Source organism: Dipodomys ordii, unplaced genomic scaffold, assembly GCF_000151885.1.
Source record: "Dipodomys ordii isolate 6190 unplaced genomic scaffold, Dord_2.0 Scaffold86, whole genome shotgun sequence".
In the NCBI taxonomy this organism is placed as follows: Eukaryota; Metazoa; Chordata; class Mammalia; order Rodentia; family Heteromyidae; genus Dipodomys; species Dipodomys ordii.
The window spans coordinates 2,295,228-2,314,728 of NW_012267302.1; the positions used below are offsets into that span (position 1 = coordinate 2,295,228).

Sequence of the window (19,501 nt, forward strand, 5' to 3'; positions counted from 1 at the left end):
AGAATGTCCCTTAGGAGTGGAAGAATGGAATGTGTAATGTATTGAGTACCTTTATCAGGAAAGGGAAAACAAACATGCTAGCAGCAGAAATAACAAGGGCCCAATGACTTGAATATACATCCTTCAACTCCTTTTGCCTCCTTTAAGTAAAACAATCCCTACATATGTATGTCTAGGCCTTCCCACCCCAGCACAAAAGAGCACCAACATACAAAACAACAAGGGATTAAATAGAACTGTCATATAGATTTATTAATGAAAAATACTTTACAAAAAGAGTATGTTTTGCCCTAAAATAGTTCAGCAGACTCTGAGGATTTACAATGGCGAATGAGCAAGTGGCAGTAATGGTTCTGCTGCTGAAGACAAAAGGATATGTTAATGTGCCAGACTATATCTGTTCAGAAGGGCAAGTGTTATATTGGCAGTTCCATATTCTAGGCCTATGGTGTGTGGCACAGGGAAGACTGGCAGGCCATAACACCTGGGCAGATGGGCTGCCCTGAATGATGCGGTCATGGTGATGACCATGACCACAAGGCTACATGTACCTTTGAGGATGGGAAATGGGGAATACAGAGGGTCAGGTAATAGGGTTAGACAGATTAAAAAAAAAAAAAGTGTGTAAGTTGGGAAGATAGTAGAGACCAGAAAATGGACGTTAGGTAAAGGTGGGGGCATTACTATCCAGAATTGACCTGAAGTCACTAATGACTAGTATCAGGAATAATATAATGGATTCAGCCTTAAAGTGGCTCAAACACAAAACAGCAGCTGCTTCATTTTAGTAGGGGAATTAAAGTTGGAATTTCAGATATTCCCTCTTATTTAAAGAACCAGGTCTCTTTAGAGGTAACCAGTGCCCCAGGGAGAAACTGCCAATTCTATGTTGAGATGAGAATAGCAAAACTATGGCAGAGATGCAGGGTAAGCAACTCTGCCAGTTGTGTTTTATGGCTCCAGGAAACAAAAGGGATGACCCTTACCACCTGCTATGCTGCAGGATTCTAGTTTTGTTCTGCTCTCTTCCAAGAACCTCTGCCAGAACACACAACAACCTTTCTTCCTCTGCCCTCCTGTTCCTAGATTGGGAAGTATAACTGCACTGCCTCCAGTCATCATCTGGGGGTATATCTACTCTTCGAGGACCAGGTGTTCGGGACCCTGGAATAGGACCCGAATTCCAAGCTGATCTTAGGGATGATAGGGACATAGGGTGAACAGTGGGTGGATGAGAGGGTGAATGGAAAAGATCCCCTCCAGCCTGAGCATGAGGAACCTGAAGACCCTGACTCCTTTCTGGTAATGTGATAGTGTGGGTAAGCTGAGGTTTGCATCCTGGAGTAGTTAGGTATCTGGCTCCAAAGTGCTGGTGGGTCTCTGACCAGGGTTCCCGGAAGGCATCAGTTCTGGAACGATGAGGGAGACTCCGGTAGTTCAAAGTCCTTCCTGTGTACTTGACCCCTTGGGAAGTTTCACCCCTGTCACACATAGCCAGAAACTGCTGGACACTCCTTGATGCTCCTATGAAGAAAAAAAAAACTTAAAGACTGAACATCTAAAGAAAATAATCTTTCTTTCCAGATGATCATTCCTGGTAGTATCACCCAACTTCAATCCTTCAAAAGCATACACATGAGAGAAAGAAAAAACCTACTTTTGCTTTTCCCTTTATTTTTAAAATGATTAATGTAATCAAAATCAAGTCTCATCTCCAGCTTGGGCCAGTGAAATAGTCTCTTACATGCATATTTATCCACTGTAATCACTTTAACACACACACACACACACACACACACACACACACAAACGTTCCTTAACATAACAAATACATTTCTGTGATGATGATGACTCTACTACAGCAATTACCCTTCATTCTACTTGCCTGTTTAAATTCTTGTTCAGTGTCTAAGATACCTGCTTTTGTTCCTAACATTCCTCCCACATACACAATGTAGAATGTCTCTGTATATTTACTTGGCACTAGTGATATGGACTGATAGTTCTTTATTGGGAAGCAAGAAGAGTCTACCCTATGATATTTACCAGTTCCCTTGGCCTCTACTCATTAGGTATCTGTAGTACTTTCTTTTCCCTCTATTGAGAACTATAGCATTAAGCTGCAGATTCAGACCATGAGGAGGAAAAGGAGAGTATTTTACTGGGGAGGGTCAATGAAAGTCAATGATGCTGCCCATCATCCTCATGATCATCTGGGTCTATACCCATGACATGGGTTCTCCAGGTAGAATGTCTTTCCAGTTTCCCATTTATTTTTGTCATCCTACACCATCCTTCAGCTGAGATTCAGTGAATAAGAGGGAAAATTAGTTGATATATGTAACACTTTTTGTTTGGAAGGATCCCAAAGACTAGATATTAATTCCTCTTGGTCATTAAAAAGCTTATTCTATCAATACTGATACAATTCAATCTTTTTTTCTGGGGGGGGGGTCTAGTCGTGGAGCCTGAACTCTGGGCCTGGGTGCTGTCCCTGAGCTCTTCAGCTCAAGGCTAGCACTCTACCACTTGAGCCACAGTGCCACTTCCGGCTTTTTTCTCTTTGCTTATGTGGTGCTGAGGAAGCGAACCCAGGGCCTCAGGCATGCAAGGCAAGCGCTCTACCACTGAGCCACCTTCCCAGCCCACAATTCAATCTTATAAATATCTAGATTCTTAGGTGTGCCAGTTTAGAACTCGGACTAAAAACCATGTGCCTAAGAAATGACTCAGTCATAACTCATTGAGATCAATACTAGATTTTAAAGCAGAATTCATGTCCTTACACCACTCCCTCTTGGGACACCCTGCCCTTTCAACAGATATACAGATTTAACCCTTAAAGTTCCCTGGAAAGGTACCACATTCTGGCTTATAATATTAGATTGGGAGGAGTTACCTGGGGGTCTACAGGGTTCCCCTGCCACGCTGGGCATCAGGACATCTGGGGACAGGAACTGTGGTTGGGAAGGGTAGACTTGGGAATCAAGGAGAAATATGGGAGGGTCATGGATGACAGGGAGGGAAGAGGAGCTGGAACAACGGTGCTCGGTTTCCAAAGGCTTTTTCCGCACGTGTGATGAATCCTTATAATGAGACAAGACAAAAACCATAAAGATGAGGATTAACACAGCAGGATGTGGTAGGGTAAACACAGTGAGGCGAGCAGAGGGAAATGAAGGGAAGCAGAGCACAAGCATGGCTTACTCTAGAGAGGGATCCAATTTACTCAGGCACTCTGTCAATCCTTTAAGGAAACTCGAAATATTAGGTCATCACTTTCATCAGATCCCTGAAGTTCTTGTGTATGTGTGTGTGTGTGTGTCTCTCTCTCTCTTTCTCTCTGGCATTTTGTGTACTAGGGAGGGTTTCACATTTTCTAGGCCAGTGTTTTACTACTTAAGCCACAACTCCACTCCTTTTCAACTCTGGTTATTTATTTTTGGTGCTGGTCCTGGCACTTGAACTAAGGGCCTTGTGTACTGTTCTTTTTGCTTAAGGCTAGTGCTCTACCACTTCAGCCACACTCCACTTCTGGCTTGCTTTTTTTTGGGGGGGGGACCGGTCATGGGGCCTGAACTCTGGGCCTGGGCGCTGTACCTCAGCTCTTCAGCTCAAGGCTAGCGCTCTACCACTTGAGCCACAGTGCCACTTCCGGCTTCTTTTCTTTTTGCGTATGTGGTGCTGAATAGTTGAACCCAGAGCTTCATGCAGCGCTCTACCACTGAGCCACCTTCCCAGCCCTGGCTCGCTTTTTTGTTTTTGTCAGTCATGGGGCTTGAACTCTGGGCTTGGGCGCTATCCCTCAGCTCTTCAGTTCAAGGCCAGCCCTCTAATGCTTGAACTGCAGCGCCACTTCCCATTTTCTAGTGGTTTATTGGAAATAAGAGTCTCACGGACTTTCCTGCTGCTGGCTCTGAACCATGATCCTCAGATCTCAGCCTCCTGAGAAGCTAGGATTACATGTATGAGCCACCAATGCCTGGCTGTTTTTTTTTTTTTTTTTTTTTTTGAGAAAAGTCTCACAGACTTTCTAACCTGGACTAGCTTCAAACCTCAATCCTCAGATCTCAACTTCCTGAGTAGCTAAGATTACAGGTATACACCAGTATACCTGGAAACTCTGGGGTTTTTTTTTTGTTTGTTTGTTTTTGGGTCCGGTCGTGGGGCCTGAACTCTGGGTCTGGGCGCTGTCCCTCAGCTCTTCAGCTCAAGGCTAGTGCTCTACCACTTGAGCCACAGCGCCACTTCCGGCTTTTTCCTTTTGCCTAAGGGGGGCTGAGGAATCGAACCCAGGGCCTCAGGCATGCAAGGCAAGCGCTCTACCACTGAGCCACCTCCCCAACTCTGGTTATTTTTGAGATAGAGTCTCACTTTTAACCTGAGGTAGTCTCTGAAATAAGCTCTCACTTTTAGCCTGAGCAAGCACAGCCTGTGATCTCAAATTTATACTTCTCACCATAGCTGATATGACAAGTATGCACCACCACACCCAGCTTTTTTCTGTTGAGGTGAGGTTTTGTTAACTTTTTTGTGTGACTGGCTTGAAACCATAATCCTCAGTCTGATCTCAGTCTCTTACCTAACTGTTACGATAAATATGAACCACCATTCTTTATTGATTAAGATAGGATCTCCCAAACTTTTTGTTTGGTATGGAATGGCAATCTTTCTGATTTCTACCTCCTAAGTAGCATTGAGCCACTGTTGCCTGACTCCATTCAGATCTTTATAGTAAATTCTTTCTTTATTTTTGAAGTTATTGGTTTTATTATGTTATCTTCATGTCTCTGTGTGTTTGTCTGTGTTATATGTATATCTGTCTGCATAACCAGTAAATTCTTTTTTTTTTCCAACCAGTAAATTCTTTTTTTCTTTTTTTTGTCAGTGATAGAACTTGAACTTGGGGCCTGGGCACTGTCCCTGAGCTCTTTTTGCTCAAAGCTAGTGCTCTACACTTTGAGCCACTGTGCTACTTCCACTGTTCTGGTGATTAATTGGAGATAAAGGTCTCACGGACTTTCCTAACTGGACTGGCTTTGAACTGCAATCCTCAGATCTCGGCCTCCTCAGTAACTAGGATTATAAGCATGATCCACAGACACCCAGCCCAACCAGAAAATTATTTAATGCTAACTGGCAGAATTAGATTGAAACAAATTTAAAACTAAGGGATGGGGATATAGCTCAGTGCTAGATCACTTGCCTAGCATGAGTCATGCTCCAGGTTCAATCATTAAATAAATAAATTAAATTAAAGGAGAAAAAAATATTAAGAAAACTAAGAAATTGAGAAAAAAATCTATACTGACTTGAGTACTGAAATATGGAATCTCCATCTTCTGTACTACCACTACTATATTCCCCAGAAATGCTTTTGCATGTCAAATCTGCATTGTTATGTATGCCCTGCTTTTATGCTGTGTTACTTATTTTGTGGTAAAGACCCAGAAATACCCCTTTCACGTGTCACTAGCAATGTTCTCCCACTGTTTAAACATTCATTAAAGTGAAGCTTCTGATCAAATGATACTTCATCAGAGTTCATGTCCTTCACTGTTCTCTCAAAAATAGTTCTGAGTAAAGCCACGATTGCTTTGTAGTCCTACTTCTCTTGAGTTACTTTATTCTTCTTTATCATACTTATCTCTGGGTTGTATCATGTTTGCCTTCTTTCTCCCCCACTAGAATACATTTCTTTTCATTTCAGAATCTCTGAGCACCTTGAACAGTGCCTGGAACAGTGCATACTTTTGGTAAATAATACACAATACATTTAATTTCCTTTAACATACTAAAAGCTATTCAATAGCAGAATTTGTTTTTTTCACCAGCATATGATCATAATAACTATTATGGATATCAAGGAAGAGTGTTTCAAGAAGAAAAATATTTCTACTAGGATACCTTACTTCTCTGGTTTCTGTTTGAGCTCTCTTGTCTTTATTTTATTTTTCTTGTGAGTCAGTCATGGGGCCTGAACTCTGGGCCTGGGCGCTATCCCTCAGCTCTTCAACTCAAGGCTAGCACTCTACTACTTGAGCCACAGTACCACTTCCAGCCTTTTCTGCTTATGTGGTACTAAGGAGTCAAACCCAGGGCCTCATGCATGCAAGGCAAGCACTCTACCACTGAGCCACCTTCCCAGCCCATCTTGTCTTTTTTGTTGTTGGTGGTGGTAGTTGTAGGACTTGAACTCTGGACCTGAGCGCTGTCCCTCAGCTCTTCAGTTAGCACTCTACCACTTGAGCCACAGTACCAATTCTGGTTTTCTGGTGGTTAATTGGAGATAAGAGTCTCACAGACTTTCCTGCCCAGGCTGGCTGAACTGCCATCCTCAGATCTCAGCCTCCTGAGTAGCTAGGATTACAGGCATGAGCCACCAGCCCCCGGCTTGGCTTGGCTTTTTTTTATCTGTGCCTTTTCTTCAGAAGATCTACCTTAAAGCTAATCTTCTTCAAACGTTTGTCCTGACTGTTCTCTCTGCAATATTCTTTTCCTCTCCAGTGGCTAGGGTTTCAATTTGTAGCCCATATGTCTCATACCCATAAGTTATTTCCACTCAGAATTGAATATAAAACACCACTCCTACCAAACGTAATTTTCAACCCATGAAACTTATTATTCTTGACTCCGTTCCCCATATTCAAGCAGACTGATATCAAGTCTCATTTATATTTACTTTCTAATTGACTCTCCAATGTTTATTTCTCTCTAACCTCCTAAACTCTTTACCATGACCTACAGAGCCTTCTGTGGACTATGATCTGACCCTTAATTTGTATTATTTCCTATAGCATTTGTCAACATTCTCCATCATCTCACCTCAACCAGACTCTAATCCTGCCATAACAAATGTGTGTGTGTGTGTGTGTGTGTGTGTGTGTGTGTGTGTGTGTTACTAGGGATTCAACTCAGAGAATCCACTTGAGCCCCATTTCCTAGTCACCAATGAACCTCTTTCAATTCAGTTAATATTTGCTCAGATTTCTTTACCTGCTACATTCATTTTTGCCTCCTCCAGAAAGCCATTTCTAAAACCTCAAGCCTGATATCTCTATTATAAACTCAGGGTTTGTGCTTATTAAGTAGATTGTGCTTATTACTAGATTGGTACTCTACCATGGAGCCATGCCTCCAGCCCTTATGTATCATTTTCTTCTTTTTTTGTTTTTTTCCATGTTTTTTTTTTCCGTAAGATTTCTATTTAGACAGCTCTTTTAATGTTCCTATACTAATAAATCCTTATCGTATGTTAAATTACAGGTTTATCTGTACCCTATGGTATACTGAAAGCTACATAAAAGCAGAGACTGTATCTAATTCACTCACCCAGGTATCCCCAGCACCTGGTACAGTATCAAGAACATAAGCTCAATAAGCATTTGTTGAAAGGAATTAATTCGTAAAAAGAATTAGTGAATAAATGCATGATAAGAACTCAGAAGGAAGCTAACTCTCCTAGGAAAGCTAACATTATACTAAATGCTTTGAAAATATATGAAAAAAATACTAGTCAGAAAAGACTATCTTTTCCAAAAAGAATCCAGGTAAATGAACACTTTATATTAAATGCATTGAAAATATATGAAAAAAATGCTAGTCAAGAAAGACTATCTTTTCCAAAGAAAATGGCAGATATTCCTTTTAGAACCTTATGAATAATAAATGTAGAAAAATGAGTGCTTCATGGGAGGGAAACTAGATCTGAAGGGCTAGTAGGACAGAGACACAATTTTCACTGTCTCTCTTTCTGCACCTTCCAAATTGTACCATGTGTTTAAAAACTTTTTTTTCCTGTTTTGTTTTGCTGGTACTGTAGCTTGAACTCAAGGCCTCACATGCTCACTTGGCTTACTCACTCATTGCTGGCACCATATCACTTGAACCATACCTCTGGCATGCTAGTTAATTAGAGATGGAATTTATGAGGCCTTTTCTACTCAGGCTATCTTTGAACTGTGATCTTTTATGTCACAGCCTCCTGAGTAGCTAGTACTAGAAGCATAAGGTACTAGCGGCTGGCTTTAAACCTGCTATAAGGAGGATGAGGATGCAGTTCAATGGTAGAGCACTTGCCAAGCATGTGCAAAGTTTAATCCTCAGCATTACAAAAAAAAAAAAAAAAAAAGCAACATGCCAGGTGCAATGGCTCAAGCCTGTAATTCTAGCTACTCAGGAGGCTAAGACCAGAGGATCATTGTTCAAAGCCAGCATGGGCAACAAAGTCTGTCAGACTATAATCTCCAATTGACAACCAAAAGGCTGGGAGTAGAGCTGTGGTTCAAGTGGTAGAGTGCTAGCCTTGAGCATAAAAACTCAGGGAAAGTGCTGAGGTTCAAGCCCCAGGACTGGCACAAATTAATTAAGAAAACAAAACCTTGTTTGTAAATTTTTTTCATTCAACAAATATTGAACATCAATTTTACATGGAAAAATGTGGGAAAGAGCTAAAATGAACTTTTGTAATCCAGCTTTGTTCAAATAGTCCAGTTCAATTTGGAAAGAATGGATGAGTCAACCTTGAAAATAGGCATCACTATAAAACTGAAGACACTTCCATTGCCTTAAGGAACTCAAAGGCTGGATTTCTGATGGCTGAGATGCACTCATATCTGCTCAGAATCTGGTAAGTGCATGCTTGATCCCTCATAATATGGCAAGACACAACATGTGTGGTAGCTCAGGTCTCTCTTCTTACAAAGCTACTAAATATATTTTTTATGTTTCATTGAACTGACCTAGTGGACAAATTTCAATGTACTGGCGCTTTGCATTCTGACTAATACTGAAAGGAAAACAACTTGAAATTGTTAAAAGATGTATTACCTGCAAACCTAGCCAATGATAGTATTTGAGTCTACTGATGTATATTTTCTCTACTGGCATTGGTTTTACTTTTCGTTCTTCCAATTATAGATTATTGCATTATTACCCTATGAATACTCTCAAGGAGGAAGATTTTAAATTATTTTCTTATGAAAATAATACTGGGACCCACTCAATCACATAGTAGGTAGAGAGGGAAAGGTGAAACAATAATCTATGCTATTTTTTTCTTTCTTCCTTTGTTAAGTACCATGGGTTCTGACCCAATCTGAGCCTTTGGTATTCAAATTCCTCCCAAGGCTCCCATTACTACTGCTATGGTTTGGATATGAAATGTCCACAAAGCCTCATATATTGAAGGTTTGGTCCCAAGCTGGTGCTTCCAAACATTAAGAGGTGATTACAGCCGGGCACTGGTGGCTCACGCCTGTAATCCTAGCTACTCAGGAGGCTGAGATCTGAGTATCGCGGTTCAAAGCCAGCGCAGGCAGGAGAGACCGTGAGACCCCTATCTCCAATAAACCACCAGAAAACTGGAAGTGGCGCTGTAGCTCAAGTGGTAGAGTGCTCGCCTTGAGCTGAAGAGCTGAGGGACAGCGCCCAGGCCCAGAGTTCAAGCCTCACAACCGACCAAAAAAAAAAAAAAAAAGAGGTGATTACATCAAAAGTGCTAACTTTGTCAATGGATTAATACATTCATTAATTCATCAAATAAACTACTAGGAAGTGAAGCCTCATTGGAAAAAATCATGTTCACATGAAGTTTGCCTTTCAAGAGTATATCTGGCCCTGGCTCCTTCCTATCACTCTCTACCTCCCAGTTGCCATGAAGCTCTGTCCATCACATCCCCTATGCCCTAATGGAAACATTGTTCAAGCCAAAGCAATATAGCCAGCGATATGAACAGAAACCTCTGAAACCATGAGCCAAAATAATCATTTTTCCTTGTTTTCTCAAGTATTGTCATTATGTTGTTTTGTTGTTGTTGTCAGTCGTGGGGCTTGAACTCTGGGCCTGGGCACTGTCCCTTAGTTCTTCAGCTCAAGACTAGTGACCACTTGAGCTACAGCACCACTTCCAGTTTTCTTAGTGGTTTATTGGATATTAGAGTTTCACGGACTTTCCTGCCCAGGCTGGCTTTGAACCATGATCCTCAGATCTCAGCCTCTTGAGTAGCTAGGATTACAGGTGTGAGCCAGCAGCACCCTGCCAGGTATTGTCATTATGATAAAAACTGACACAATACCTTTCATCCTAGGGATCTCTAAAACACCCCCATCTGTCTAGGAAAGGGGTATCCTCTGAGCTCCATACAAATGTAAATAAAATTCTGAAGATGTGTCCTAATTCTTGCTAAATGCATATGGCTTTCCACAAACCTTCAGTTTCTACTTACTTTTTACCTATGCTGTATTTTTACTAGCAGAGAGGAAGGTGCTCTGAATAGATGAACCCTGGTGCTACTTACAAAACTCTGGCAAGTGACTGGAACCTCCTCCCTCTCTGAGACAACGGTGGCACTGAGACTGCGTGAGATGCGGCGAAAGTTCTCTGCACTGTACTGTTCATCCTCACCATATTCCCTGCCAAGGCCTTGGCAAGCTGTAGCCTTCAAACACAGACACACAGGCAGACACATAATATCAGACCTGTGGTTTTCTCACAGGCTCTTTCCTCAGAGATACGGCAGACAATTGAATAAGGTAGACTGTTAAACACCTAAATTAGATATTATTGAAATGTAGTGACTGTGGCTATCTCCTTTTACTCAAAAAGAGAATGACCATGTACTCTTCAGATAGCCCCACATGACTATGCCTCTGCCTTACATCAACCACGACTCATTTCTTAGCAAATTTGCTTTTCTAGCATACCACCCAGGTCCAGCACCTTAGCATTTAAAGCTGCTGCCTGTGATGCAGACACTGTGCTCACTTCATGGAAAATGTGCTCCATTTCTGCTGTTGGGGTCTTTGACAGATCAAGACCAGGTGCTGAGTGCAGTCTCCTCCCCATGCCATCTGTACAGGAAGAAAACATAAGTACAAACTGAAATCATGTCTTTTGGGGACCACAAATCTGAGACTGGAAGCACAGATTCAGAAGCTCACATTGCACCTAAGTAACAAATATTCATCCCTGAACCCAATGGGGAAATGTGTTCCTAGCATATTATTTAGAAACAATAATTTTCAGAGTATGGATGGATTCAAATAGTGTAAAAGGGTCACAACCCTTAAAGAATTTTGTAATAATCAAGAACTTCATGAAAAAACAGATGAATATCTCCATCCTGTCACATTTCATTTTTGTAAACAGAGGTTGGTATGAAATTTGTAATGTATAGAAAGAACATTATCTTACATAGAGATTTTCTGTGGCAACAAAGGACACCATTATTTCCAGTCTAATTCAGAATTAGAGTAACCACAGTCATCATATATCAAACCTCATTTGATATAACAAGAACATGAGCTCCAGGATCTGACAGGTAGTACTTTTCAGCACAGTATTTTCCCTCCCACCTTCTTTTCTTTTTCTCTCTTATTTTCTCTCTCTCTCTCTTTCACACAAAGTCATTACTTTTGAGGGATGCATTCAAAATTATTTATGAGTGGAAAAATACATATCTAATATGTGCTTTTTGTGGAGGGGGGCAGTCATGGGCCTTAACTCTAGGCCTGGGTGCTGTCCCTCAGCTCTTCAGCTCAAGGCTAGCGCTCTACCACTTGAGCCACAGTGACACTTCTGGCTTTTTCTGCTTATGTGATGCTGAGGAATGCAACTAGGGCCTCATGCATGCAAGGCAAGCACTCTACCACTAAGCCACCTTCCCAGCCCAATAATATGTGCTTTTAAAGAAACTAGTGAGAAAAGGAGAGTGAGAGGCTACAGCTAAATAAAAAATCACCACCACAGAAGCTGGTGATAAGTACCTGGAAGTTTACTAAAGCACTTACTTTAACTCTATACTTTTATTTGAAATGTTTCATAACAGAGTTGCTGTGTATTTTTAAGTAAACATCTGTAAGGTGATATCTACATGGCTTGGAAGTACTACAAAATTCAGAATATCTAGATAGATAGATAGATAGATTTATATGGAGCTTATATAATTTATATGGAGCTTATATAATCATGTCAAAATGAATCTAATCACAAAAGACCACCTACTTTATAATTTCATTTAGATACAATGTCCTGAGTAGACAAATAGATTTGTGGATTCAGAGGTTAGGAGGAGGAATTGAAGATATGAAGTGTATGACTGCTATTAGGTATAAGTTATAATCATCCTTTTGGGATGATTAAACACACTTTGACACTATGGTGAGCTGGGGTTAATAGTAAAGAACTTAAGAGAAAGGCCTTGAGTTTAAACCACTGTACAACAAAATATGGAAGGGGGGAGTAGGGTGACTAACAATTAGAAAATAAAACTATAGTGATAGAATGACAACTCTAGTATATTAAAAACTATGTTGTACACTTTATTTATTTATTTATTTATGCCAGTCCTGGGGTTTGAAATCAGGGCCTGGGCATTGTCCCTGGGCACTGTCAAGGCTAACACAGTGCTACTTCTGGCTTTTTCTGTTTATGTGGTACTGAGGAATAGAACCCAGGGCTTCGAGTAGTCTTCTTTCTTTATGAGGAAGGAATTGATCTGTGAGTGCTAATTCTGTCTCCAACACCACTCTGGCTAAAAGGTATGTCCAGATTTTACAAGTAAAGTCAGAAGTTATAATTACTGTTCACTAAGCTATGGATACTATCTGTTCAGAACACCAACCCTCTTTCAGCATTTTTTCAGAGTATTCTTATTCTCCTCCACCCTTCACTGCATCTTTACCTGTTTGGCAAAGTGGATGCCAAGTTACATCCTGCTGCTCCCATCCAGAACTTCCAGCTTGAGAAGCCTGTAGACTGGCCTGGTAGAGAGACTCCAATTCTGATGTCTCCCGCTCTGTATCTTGGTTCCAATGTGGATGCAGAAGGATGTGATTTCTCTCTGGATAGGTTACACAGGTATGGGAGTCATGGGGGGAGGACTTTGCTCCTGGGCCAGGGAGCCCATGTTTAAGCTGAGAATCACAGAGCCTTGTAACATTTACCCAGGAATCCAAAGGCAAACAAGTCCCCAAGCTGATACTGCTATCAAGCTCCTTAGGCCTAACATCTCTCATTTGAGATAGCTTCCCTTGGTGTACAGCTAGTTCTGCCAACCTGGGCTGTCCTCCCCTAGAGCTTTCACCATTAGGCAGCCCAGTGTCCATGGCAAGAGAAGTATGGTCAGCAGGCTCTTCCCAAGAAGCAAGTCTGTCTCTAGTATCCAGAGAGAGCTTTTGTTTTACCCAAGGACAGTGGCCTTTTCCTTGACCTTGTTGGAAAGAAGGCTTCAAGTCAGAAGGGGAACTGTTCTTCCTTAGACTACTTGGCAAACTTTGATTCTGGGAACCTGTAGCATCCCTTGTGGAGGCACTCTGCATCTTCTGGAACTGTTCTGCCAGAGAGCGGACAAGTCCTTTTGTGCTGGGAAACTCTGGCCGATAGGTCTCTTCATTACTTTCAACTACTTTTGAAATCAATGGAATTTGGAGGCATTGGTTAGTTTTCCGCACAGGATCAGGAGAATAAAGCACAGATGAAGAAGCAGCAGACATTACAGGATGACAGGCCATATGAAGGGGAATGCTGGGCTGAGCTGATGAACCTAAAGGACTATAGCTTAAGCTGTGTGCATTTCCTGTCTCCGAGGTGACTCTTCCTGTTGGATGTGACCAAGGCATCACCTGGAAAGGGTCAGTAGAATCCTTCTCTTCTTGGAACAGCTGTTCTTGAGCAATGCCCTGTCCTTGTTGTGGAAGAAACCTGTTACAGTTAATGTTGTCCTCCCTGCAGCCTTGCAGCTTACCCACAAGGCCATCCAATGGCATGCATTCATGATGGGAAGTCTTCTCAGTCTTCCCTGTTTTTTTAGGTAAACTTTGCCTTTGGAGTGCAGAAGCATCAATGCCATCCACCTCAACTGAAGTCAGAAGCTTTGAGGAAGATCTACTGGAGGAGTTGTGCTCTGGGGCAGATGATTCTGGGAATAGTGATGCATGTGACACATGGCAAGAAGCAGGTGAGTGAAAGAAAGAAGAACTGGCCCCAAACTCTGTATCTGTGCAGGGTTCTAGTTGGGCCTCCTGTCTTAACAATACTTGGAGCGAGACAGGTTGTTCACTGAAAGAAATGGAGAAAAACAGTCATAAGCTGCTTTTAAAATGAACTACTAATTCAATTCCTATTTCTAACTATTAACAGAGAGGATAATGAGAATAAATGAAAAGATAAGCACAAAAAAGTTAATAGTTCAGAGGTTCAAACACATACCCAGACATATGGTCCACTCACCCTCAGATGAAAAGGCAATACTATAGTGCTATTAAATGCTTTCACTAAAACTGCATATGGTAATATTAAATAGTACCCTTACCTATACATTTTTTAAACTATTTATGAAGTTCCATTCTAATCATATTCTAATTGCAAGTTAAAAAACAGAAATACTATTCTCACATGCAGATGATATGGAAGATAAGCAGAGCTTGAAAATCACTCATACCAAACAGCAAAAATCCAGGATGCTATATAAGGAAGAAAGTCCTACCGAGGATCCTATGAGGTAGTTGAGACAAAGGAACCAAGAGTATACAATTACAAAATATAGGATGGTTTGGGTTCATGGGATTACAGAGAGATCTACTCTCTTGAATGTGCATTTGTAATCCAGGTTTCATTGTATTTGTCACTCAGATATTTCCTTAAAGTACTATTCTATGACTCTTAATGTTTAGAAGAATAGAGATTAACTACACATATTTAGTTAATAATTATTATGTATGTATAATAAAATGCAATATTACAAGTACTTAAACCTTCAACTTTACAAATTTTGGATAATCAAATTACAGATGCTTAACCCATGTGTCTCTTACTAGAAAATCAAGATTTTGCCCTCCAAAACTTAAAACTATTATTTCAGATCCCTAATCTAAAAATTCAAAATTTGAAATGCTCTAGACTCCAAACTCCTTTGAGAGCAAATATGATGCTAAAACAGTCGAAACAGATCTGGATTTGAATTCTATACCATGTACCACTTATCAGCTACATGATCTTGAGTACTTTATTTCTCTCCTCTGAATTCAACCTCCCCTATTTGTAAGTATTCTACATAATTATCAGTATTTCATAAGATCATTGAAAGAATGAAATAAAAGATATAAAAGCTTAGCTTAGACTTGAACCTAGATAGATCATAAAACATTAGCACACATCGGATGTAGACCAATGGTAAAATGCCTGCCTAGCATGTACAAATCCCTACGTTCCAGTCCCAGTCCCACCAAGGGAAAAACAACAACCAAAAAGAGCTCACTTTATTATACTTCTATTTTGAAAACTGCTCAGAATGATTAATAATTAAGGTTACTTTTTGCTTAAATTCATTTAAGTAGGAGCCAAGTTAAAGGCTAAGACTGTAAGAACTACAACAATGACTACTAGAATGTTTTTCTAATCTTGACCTTAGAGAAGCTAACAAAAAAAAATTTTATGTCTTCTTTCTATGGTCTTATCAGAGGAAGGAAGACTATTTTCCCCATTTCCATTGGATATGGGAAACACTGAACTCCCAAAATAAATTTTAGGCTTGCTACTATAAGATGAAAGGCAGCCCAGACCATCATGTCTAAGAACATAATAATTATATTGTAAGCTAGAGAGATAAGCTCACTCCTAGGCTATTTGGACACATGGATAGGACCACTAGAGCAATGAGCTTTTCACTGTAGATCTGACCTGAGAGAAGAAAAATCTTTCCAGTGGACTCTTCTCTCTTCCCTGTAGTCGCCAAGACAATGAGAGTTCTAGCTATGAAGTATCCATGGTCACTTCCTCCCCTGGTGTCCATAAACTAATGTGGGTTCCCAAGCACTACCTTGTTGGCTGAGGGAGGGCGCCCCCATGTGATGGGAGGCAGGCTGAGGGCTGCGGCGGCTGCTGCGATGACTGTTGCTGCTGCATGCGATCCTGCAGGCTCCGTGCTTTTCGAATACAGATTTGCAACTTCTTATCGACTAAGGCTCTGCTGTGCGTGCTAGAGCTTGTACCATGCAGGGCAAGTCTTAGTTTAGCTAAAATGCAAAAGAAAATATAGCAGAAACAGAACACAAAATAAAAATAAAAAGAACAAAACTGAACCAAAAACAAGCAAAATTTGCAATAAAACTCAAAATATGCAACAGGAATGCAAGGCATGGACCATGCATATGCTGACCAGGGCACACAGCTGGCTCTGGCTATAAGGAACATTCATGGAAGCCATGGAGGCCAAACAGGTTAATTCAAATTTTAAGAAAACAATACAAACAAACAAACAAACAAAGAACCAAAATAAATCAGGAAGATAAACTAGTGCTTATAGGTTGCCACTCTTGTTATCCTTTCCAACTGACCTGTTGAACTCTGGTCTCCACACTTTGCTCCCAACTCCCCCTTCCTGATGGCCAACAGCAGAAATAAGATCCAAACCTGCATCTGTCTTTATAGAGCACAGCTTCTTGTGGGTCACATTTAAGAGTCAGATATCAATTCTAAGCCTTAGTCCCTTGCTGTAACATTATGGTTGCTGCATACCAGGAAGGCAGAGGAGAAACAAAAAGAATCGAATATTGCAATGGAAAGTTACTTGCTGGAAGTCAGAGCTAATTTATTCAGTGTTCCTACCATAAGCTCTAACTCATATTCAGTGTAGTCTACACTAAGAACAAATGATCCTCATTTCTGAGGTTTAAGTACATCTTGGGTTAACATGGCTACAGCATTCATCTGTGAATTCTTGATGATGTTAGTCCTGTAAAAACTCCACAGGCCACAGTAACAATGCCAGGCACAGTTAAAAATCTGAAAGGCAACGATAGCTAAAGGGCCTCTAGCTGGGAATGTAAGCGTGAAGAAATATAAAAACTATTTTACATGGCCGAGTGACAATATTTAGAGCTATTGCGAAGTTAATAAAAAATGCCATAGCCATAGCAGTTAGAAATTACTTACAGATAGCTTCGTTACAGAGAGCCAAAGCTGCAGCACAGTCTCCCTTTTGTTCCAGATGCAGTGACTCTTCAAATACTGAATTTGCCTCTTGCAGGGACCTCTCAAAGCCGTCACTCCTCCCTGAAAGGGCCAGCACTTTTCATTTCCATTATGATTAATTCCAACTTCTCCTATATACAGTAACTTCTCACTGATACACACAGATCCTGGCTGTTGATCTACTGGTCTACTCTTATCCCCACTGTCAACTTAAAAATCTGAAAGAAGGGGGGCATCCATTTTTTCCTTAATGGAGATGTTGTTGAGGCCATGAAAAAGAAGCAAGTAAGTCATTGCCAGATACTCTCTCTTAGAGACTTTCAAGGAAAGAGAAAAGTATTGTTTATAAGAGCAAAGAATAACAGGATACCCCTTATCAACCACTGTTAGAAGACCCCAGATGTCTACTGTTGTTAGAGCAAACATGGCTTCACTGTTCTGTAGAAAGTCATCCATATCAGTGCATTCCCTAACATCAATTCACAATCCTCTCTGCATCACCCTAAACTAGAAAACTATGTTCAGGGAACAGACAGTCTACAATTCTTACCTCAATGTATCTACCACAGCAGCTGAATGGTATTTTCTGTTACACGAATATACTTTTTACCAGCACTGCTAAGTACTTATTTGTGTCATGCTCTTGGTCCTAACTACTTCCTTCCAAAAAGTCACCTTCCTATACAGCAAGCATGAGACATTCCTTCCTCCACTCAAAGTGGATGTGTGAGTAAACAACTGCAAAAGAGTACAAGTACAATGTGAGATGGAAAGGCTAGAAAGTACATTAAAGGTAACTTTTATAAATGAACCTTCAAGTTAATGTATCCCTTATCTTCTACTCACTCATAATTGTCAGTTAGAAGGAAACTCCAATGTAAATTCACTTATAATTGGGATTGACATTGGACCTTTATGTACATATGAGCAGGAAATCAAAATCATCTGAATCATTTCTCCCCATCTCCACTTATCTTTAGCTGGATATGATTTTTTTTAAAAAGGCTCTTTCACACTAAAAACATTCACTTCCTGCTTTATTATGGTTTCCAAAGAACAATTAGAAGACAAAGGAAGTAGCAACTGGTTATAAAATATTTGGCAAGCCAGGCACCAGTGGCTCACACCCGTAATCCTAGCTACTCAGGAGGCTGAGATCTGAGGATCACAGTTCAAAGCCAGCCTGAGGAAGAAAAGTCCATGAGACTCTTATCTCCAATAAACCACCAGAAAACCAGAAGTGGCGCTGTGGCTCAAGTGGTAGAGTACTAACCTTGAACTGAAGAGAGTAGGGACAGCACCCAAGCCCAGAGTTCAAGCCCCATGACCAACAACAACAAAAACAAAATTGGCATCCAGATTCTACCCATCTCTGTAAGTGATTTTCCCTATGCCCAGGCCCAAAGTTTTCATTATATTTGCAGTCAGTTGAATCAGAAGAAGGAGGAGGATTGGAGGAAGAGGAGGAGGAGGAGGAAGAGAAGGAGGAAGAAGAAGAAGTGAGAGAGTAAGAGGAGGAGGAGGGGAAGAGGAGGAGGAGGAGGAAGAGAAGAAGGAAAAAAAGGAGGAGGGGAGGAAGAAAAGGAGAAGGAGAAGGAGAAGGAGGAAGAGGAGGAGGAGGAGGAGAAGAAGAAGAAGCAGCAGAAGAAGCAGCAGCAGAAGCAGCAGCAGCAGAAGCAGAAGCAGAAGCAGCAGCAGCAACAGCAGCTCTCAACTCTCAGGAGGCCAAGGCAGAAGGATCATGAGTTCAAGACTAGTCTAAGCTATATATATAGTAAGACCTTGACTAAAAGAAAAAAGTTCCCAACAATTTTACAAAGATCTAGGTGAACTACAATTGATCAATTACAAAATTCTTATCATCCAGAATCTTGGATTTCAATATCTTCTTTTTCCAGGAAATGCTGAACCAAAATTATAGAGAATTAAAAATAATATAATTGTCAGTGGGATTCCCTCTCAATTTTAATGTACTGCTCACCTGCTGGAGGAAAGAAAAGACAAGGGGGAAAGGGTAGTTAAAGAAACTTGGGTGGGGGCTAGGAAAGTGGCTCAGTGGTAGAGTGCTTGCCTTGCATGCCTGAGGCCCTGGGTTCAATTCCTCAGCACCACATAATCAGAAAGAAAAAAAAAAGGCGGAAGTGGCGCTGTGGCTCAAGTGGTAGAGCACTAGCCTTGAGCTGAAGAGCTGAGGGACAGCGCTTAGGCCCAGAGTTCAGGCCCCACGACTGGACCCCCCCCAAAAAAAGGAAACTTGGGTGGGAGGCATGGTTCAAGCAGCAGAGTGCCTACCTAGAAATAACATAAATCTGGAAACCAAAGTGATACAGCTCTAGGCCAAAAAGGAGAGAGACAGCTCGGGATTTTGGAGTTTAAAGCTCATCTTGATACAATACAATGTCTTGGAAAATATAAGATACCAATTGCCTTAAATAAAAAAAAAACAGTAAAAGGGGGGGGAGGGGGGTGGCTGGGAAGGGATGTGAAGGGTAAACAAAGGAGGAGGCTGCAATGCTTGGTAAGAAATGT

The 19,501-nt window shown here is 41.0% G+C and overlaps 1 protein-coding gene across 1 annotated transcript in view; it reads right to left on the bottom strand.

Annotated features, from left to right (window-relative positions):
- Positions 1-248: 248 nt before the first annotated feature.
- Usp54 (ubiquitin specific peptidase 54) overlaps positions 249-19,501 on the bottom strand; it is a 150,318-nt gene continuing 131,065 nt past the window's right edge. The window contains exons 16-22 of the mRNA XM_013025597.1: positions 16,934-17,053; positions 15,819-16,014; positions 12,684-14,059; positions 10,721-10,851; positions 10,299-10,439; positions 2,900-3,086; positions 249-1,524 (exon numbers count right to left, since the gene is read on the bottom strand). Of these exons, the coding sequence (XP_012881051.1) occupies positions 983-1,524; positions 2,900-3,086; positions 10,299-10,439; positions 10,721-10,851; positions 12,684-14,059; positions 15,819-16,014; positions 16,934-17,053 (2,693 nt within the window). The 3' untranslated portion in view covers positions 249-982. The remainder of the gene's footprint in view (positions 1,525-2,899; positions 3,087-10,298; positions 10,440-10,720; positions 10,852-12,683; positions 14,060-15,818; positions 16,015-16,933; positions 17,054-19,501) is intronic.